Source organism: Panicum virgatum, chromosome 7K (genome assembly GCF_016808335.1).
Source record: "Panicum virgatum strain AP13 chromosome 7K, P.virgatum_v5, whole genome shotgun sequence".
NCBI lineage: Eukaryota > Viridiplantae > Streptophyta > Magnoliopsida > Poales > Poaceae > Panicum > Panicum virgatum.
Genome location: NC_053142.1, coordinates 24,151,299 through 24,157,298, shown reverse-complemented (window position 1 = coordinate 24,157,298; position 6,000 = coordinate 24,151,299). Strand labels below are relative to the sequence as shown.

Below are 6,000 nucleotides of genomic sequence, written 5' to 3'. Positions count from 1 at the left end.
AAGACACGGGTTTTCATTTTTTTTCCCTCCCTTATTTGAAAAGTCAAACTTTTGTTACCAGTGTTACGTACTAGGGTTGGCGGCCTTGGCCAGTCAAAAGTAGCAAACCTAGTAACTGAAGAGTACACACTAGCTAGTTCCACACCGCTGCTGCAGCCGGCGGCGGAATCCCATTCCCAAACCCAAAGCCTCGCCGTTCGTCCCAGCGCGTCCCCGGCGACCCCGACCATGGCTTCGTCCGCCGGCCGTGACGGCGCCCAGATCAAGCACCCTAGGGTGCTTCTGCCCTTCACCTGCGACAGCCTGGTGCGTGGAATTTCGCCGTCGCGCCGCGCCTTCCTTCGCCGGCGACGCAGCTCCAGAAACTGATCCGATCTTGCCGCGCGATTGCTTTGCAGCGCATCCCAGACGAGCTCGCCGAGGGGATCGGCGCTGAGGAGGCCCTCGTCGTCGGCCCGGCCAGCGGCACGGCCAAGCACTGGCGCGTCGAGGTCGGGTGGGACGGCGACGGCGCGTTCCTGGGGCGCGGGTGGCCGGAGTTCGCGGACGCGTGCGGCGTCGAGGCCGGGTGGCTGCTGGTCCTCCGCCACCGCGGCCATGGCCTCCTCACCGTCAAGGCGTTCGATGCCAACTGCTGCCTCATCAGGGAGCAGCTCCGCACTCCCGCTCCGCGTGCAGGTACTCAACAGTCAACACTCCACGATTTCGAAATCTTGGGCCTTTACTTTCTTCTCATGGTGTCGAACCGTCGATGTCTCGTTGACAAGAAAAATTCACCTGCGATTGTGATGGATACGATCTATCGGGTTCCTTGTCTAGTTCACCCGGCCCCTTTTTCTTCTCTGTAAACGAATACTCTCTCGATCTGCTCTTGCATTATAGGATAGTTTCTTACCAACAAAAGAAGTTTGAATTGAGAAATAAGTAATATGCCAGTGAGTTGCATGGACTCTGAAAATATAAATACGATTCTCCATCTCCAAGTAGTAAAACAAAAAGCAAGATCCAGTAGATGATTGGGATCAAGAAGATGCAACAAGATTCAAGTAATTCGCAGCTCTGGTGCTGTCAGTTCATAATTATTCAAATCATTTTCCATTCACTCCAAACTTATTGTTTGTAACTGATTTTGTCCAGTTGGAGCAACCGCGAGCAGCAAAGGTGCCTCCAGGAAGCCACAGTTCATCAGGGTGCATTCAAGAGATTTCATGGAAAAGCTGGTTTGCAGACTATTGCTGCTAATTCATTTTATATCATTGGAATAGGCTGACTCTAGCTACTCTTTTTGTGTGTTCTTGCAGCTAATACCTTCTGAGTTTGTTCAACAACATCTACCCAATGAGAAGTTGAACAATCGTCAAGCCATTATTTTCGGGCCCCTCGGCGAAGTTTCTCACATTGAGCTTGAGAAGAACTCGTCAGATGATGTCTTCTTTTCAGGTGCCTGCTGGTTAAAGTTTCGGCTATTTTATAACATCACTGAAGCTGATGCTCTGCAGTTGACGTATGAGGGCAACATGGTCTTTACAGTCAAAGTGTTTGATCATGATGGATACCAGAGAGAGTCCAATCACAAGGAAACCAGAGCTCAACTAGGTGAGCAAAATGATAAATTAATATGTTATGGTACTTTTATAATCTGTTAGCAATAAATTTGAATGCGAGTTTAAGTACTCAACTACGTGTCCTTTTTTGTCCATCAAGCAGCAACATCATCAGACATTGGAGAGCAGGAGCGGCAGGAAGCACCATCTGTTTCCATTCAAAAGCATTGCAAGATCAAAGTGCCAGGTAGTGATGGTGAAAAGAAACCAAAAGGGATCGCGACTCCTTTAAATGAGGAGCCATCGTGGATGAAACCTGTTTATGAGATTGGACGGCCATCATCTGTAAAGAAACAGATCAATGCCAACACACTTAAGGAACTCGTAAGCACAACCATTTTCCTGTTGAATATGCTAAATCCTATTCCCAATGGAGTTTCCATCAGGGAGTGCATTAATTTGAGATTTTCTGTCAACAGTTTTTATTCTATGTGCATGCTAAGAGGAAGGAATAAATCAAATTAGTATTATAAAAGTATAGGATTTTATATAGTAGAATCTGTATAGAATCTGTATAGAATCTGTATAGGAATAAATCAACAGTTTTAATGCATAGAATCTGTCATGTAGTCACACTTGATGAACTTTTTATTGAACCCGCAGAGTTCAGATCTAGCACGCAGTATGAATCGGCGACCTCTTACTAAAAGCAGTGTGATTGCAATTGTTGCAGGCTTTGGCCAAACCTTTCTGTGATGCAATTGGGTTGCAGGGACCTTCCACAATAATCACCCTCAAGACCTCAATGAGCAGTACCGAATCCTGGAAGGTGCATGCTGTTCAACGCAAGGATATGGCGGGCTACAGGCTCCTGCAGGGTTGGAGGTTGTTCTGCTCGGATAACAATATCAAGCTAGGCGACATCTGCACCTTCACTGTCATCGAGACAACATTGTGGCACGTCATTGCCTGCACTCGTTGTAAGGAAACAATAAATCATCTCTGCAATGTGAGTTCAATATACTGAAGCGCATGTCCCTTTTTTCTCTTATAAAAAGTATCGGCGTTAATATATTACCAAACTTAGCAGGAAACGCCATCTGCTTCCACTTCCAGTAGGAAGCATAATACCATGAACAACGAGTCAAGTAATAAAGGTGAGAAGAGACCAAAAGTTTCAATGACTGCTTTGAACAAGACATCATCTAGGGGATGTGTCTTTGGGATTGGGCCACCCGCTTGGATAAAGAAGGAGATAAACTCTACCACAGTTGAAAACAGACTTGTAAGCAAAATCGTTCCTCTATTTATTTTATATAATATTTCTCTAATATTCATATGAGCAACGAACGAATAGGATAAACTCGCTCCGTATGTTAATAAGAATATGAGCTGCAATTTTGCCATAGTATCGATTGTTGTATGCCATCTGTCATGTATATACACTTCAAGAGCATCTAAGCATTCTTGCATTGGTTGATCAATATAATTGCACTTGCAGTATTTGCCACCGGTCTTCTGCAAAGCAATTGGGATCTCAAAACCTTGCACTGTCACGCTTAAGACATCGATGAGCTCTACAAGGACGTGGCAGGCACGTGTCGCCCCGTATCAGGGTACTAGCCACCATGTTTCAGGGCAGGGCTGGACGCAATTCTGCAGGGAGAACAGGATCAAGGTGGGTGATGTCTGCACCATCAACTTCGTTGAAACCACCATGTGGCATGTCATCATCAATTCACGGGAGTGATGACTGGGCTCTGTTGCTAGCATGCACTGGCCACTGGGTGGCTCATCTGTATGTTCCTATCATGGGATGCACAAGTTGATCAGTAACTGGCCATACCCTATGAAAGTTTTTAGCTTGAACACTTCAGTTCCCTTGCATCATATCATTTGAGATGATTTGTTTAATCGCATAGATTTATTAGCTGAATTTGATAGGATGGTGATGGAGAGAAAAATGCATGACAGTTGAATTCATACTGTTACATCAGCCTGAAAATTGGAGTTCATAGAGCTATGAGCTCACCTTGTGTGTACTCACTGCCCTCAAGACTGAAGTTTTCATTTATTTGTGATTGCTTGTCATTTGGTATTTTACTGTTATGTAAGTTCTTAATCGGAAATTTTTATAGTTCCTCTAAAATTGTGCTAAAACAAAGGGTCATCTGTATTTTTGTATTTATTTTTTGAAAATGGAGACCATTAGTTCATGTAGTTGTTTTAATGCGGGCGCTCCACCTACCACACATTGTTTCTAGACTAGGTTTGGAAAAAGTTGGCTCGAGATAGATCTGCTCGCATACTCAGTTAAAAAAAATAACTTTGCTCCACCATATTTGTTTTCTCCTTTTCGATTATGCAACCTTGGACTATTAAAATTAAAGGATGCACTACCGGAAAACGCTAATTCGCCGTGTGCCAGAATCTTTGCCGTGTGCATTTTATCGGACACACGGCAAAGAAAGGATTTGCCGTGTGTCTGCAAGAAAACACACGGCAAACAACAAACACACGGCGAACCGCGCTCTTCGCCGTGTGCCAAGCCCTAGCACACGGCGAACTCCAATCTTCGCCGTGTGCCATATGTCTGGCACACAGCAAACATTATTCTGCCGTCACGCGCCGTCTAGGGCCTTGACGGACGTCATTATTTGCCGTGTGCCTGGCCCTAGGCACACGGCAAAGATTGTGTTTGCCGTGTGCCTCAGTCCAACACACGGCGAACCCGAAAAAAAATTCATGTTTTTGCTTCCAAATTGTTTCTATACTCTCCATATTTTGTTTGGTACTCTATGTTTGAATATGATATTTTTATAGACATATTAATTGTATTTAACTAATTTATTTCATTTCAATGTTTTTTCCGTATAAATCAAATATAATTCCAAAGGGCATGAAATAATAGGAAAAAATTTGTAAAAAATGATATTCATAATATTGAATGTAGTGTTAGAGCTTAAATAGTAGTTGAAACAAAATTTCAAAGTTTCTGGTAATGAAACATTACGACGATCGTGGTGGCAAATAGTGTTTAAATTCTATAAAATTAGAACGACGTCATCGACGGCGTTAGCGGCAGCAGGCCGTTCCTGCTCACCTGCAGCGCCTCGTTGTCTCCGTCTCCTTCCTCGCCGGCGCCTGCGCAGGAGGACTCCGACTGCAACGAGGAGTGCGCCCCGGAGAAGGAGGTACCGCCTGCTCCCAGCTCTAGCTACTCTTCTTTCAATTCCTTCTGAGCCCTCCTCGTTGGTAGCAAAAGGAGAGGGAAGAGGTGGGCAGGCAGCAGCAAATGAGAATATGAGATGTGCCATCCATTCGTGCTGTGCGCATGTAGGTCGGGAGCGTGCGGGCGCGTGCAGCGGCCGGCGGCGGCGTGGACTCGCGGCGGGCGGCGTGCGGGCGCGTGCGGCGGCGTGGACTCGCGGCGTGAGCGTGCGTCTTTTTTTTATATTTTTTTAAATCTTTGTCGTGTGTCACATGTTTAGCACACGGTGAAGTCGACCCCGCCGCCGTCAACTCCGGCCGACGCCGTTTGTTATCTTTATTTCGCCGTGTGCCATGAATAACACACGACGAATGTGTTCACCGTGTGCCCGATATATGACACACGGCGAACACCTTCGCCGTGCCAGTGGCCGTCGGCGCTTCGTCGTCGGCCACCCACGGCGAAAACTTCGCCATGTGCTAAAGGCACACGGCGAAGTGAGGAAATCCGGTAGTGATGTGACAAGTGATTGTTTTCCCAATATTTTATCTTTTTTCTTTTTGTATCATGCCACAGCCGGCCAAATTGAATTTTTTGGAAAACGTTGACTCAAAGCCTCAAGTGTGTTGGAAAGTTTGTATTTTATGATAATGTATGCGGTGCAGCTATACACACATTGTGTGCTGTCTCGTTGTCCTAGAGTGAAGGCCAGTGCAGATATCCAAGATCTCATGAAGATCTTTGAGATATATCCGGATAGACCACCTTATTGTCAGGACTGGAGTTTCCAAAAAAAAAAATGTACAGGCCTGGTGCTTCCGTGTAGGACACTAGGATGAGGCGATGTGACAATAGCAATGCCACTGGCGATGTGCCAATAGCAATGCCCTCCTGAATCTCTCCGATCAGAGAGAGAGAGAGAGAGACCCTGGCTCCTGCTTAAGCAATGGCAATTGCATATTGGCCGAGTCCTCGAAAACCAATGGGATCAACATAAAATTGGTCTCTTGCGCAACAAATGATATCAAGATGTACGTTTAGTGGGGTAGAAATGTCTTTTTTTCCATCAACGTTTCGCGTAACCAATATCACCCGAGAGAAACACATTATATTTATAGGGAAATGTATAGCTTTTCTATGGCAATGTAAATTTTCTCATAAATAATATATGCAATACAGGATAGGTATGCATGGGATAATATATTAATTGGCATAAATATCATTGCTACAATAAACTATTATACT

General features: G+C 45.1%; 1 protein-coding gene across 1 annotated transcript; it reads left to right on the top strand.

Annotated features, from left to right (window-relative positions):
* Window positions 1-228: 228 nt before the first annotated feature.
* LOC120640031 (putative B3 domain-containing protein Os04g0346900) lies at window positions 229-3,294 on the top strand. The gene is made up of 7 exons (XM_039915931.1): window positions 229-306; window positions 399-678; window positions 1,138-1,220; window positions 1,302-1,596; window positions 1,708-1,928; window positions 2,317-2,553; window positions 3,046-3,294. Exons 1-7 carry the CDS (start codon window positions 229-231, stop codon window positions 3,292-3,294), a joined length of 1,443 nt encoding a protein of 480 aa, XP_039771865.1.
* Window positions 3,295-6,000: the final 2,706 nt, after the last annotated feature.

What these genes read in the sequence shown, in the direction of transcription:
- LOC120640031 (XM_039915931.1), top strand. Translation starts at nt 229, where the DNA reads ATGGCTTCGTCCGCCGGCCGTGACGGCGCCCAGATCAAGCACCCTAGG. An exon ending in CCTTCACCTGCGACAGCCTG is followed by an intron (nt 307 to 398) that starts GTGCGTGGAATT and finishes ATTGCTTTGCAG; the next exon opens with CGCATCCCAGACGAGCTCGC. An exon ending in GGAAACCAGAGCTCAACTAG is followed by an intron (nt 1,597 to 1,707) that starts GTGAGCAAAATG and finishes TCCATCAAGCAG; the next exon opens with CAACATCATCAGACATTGGA.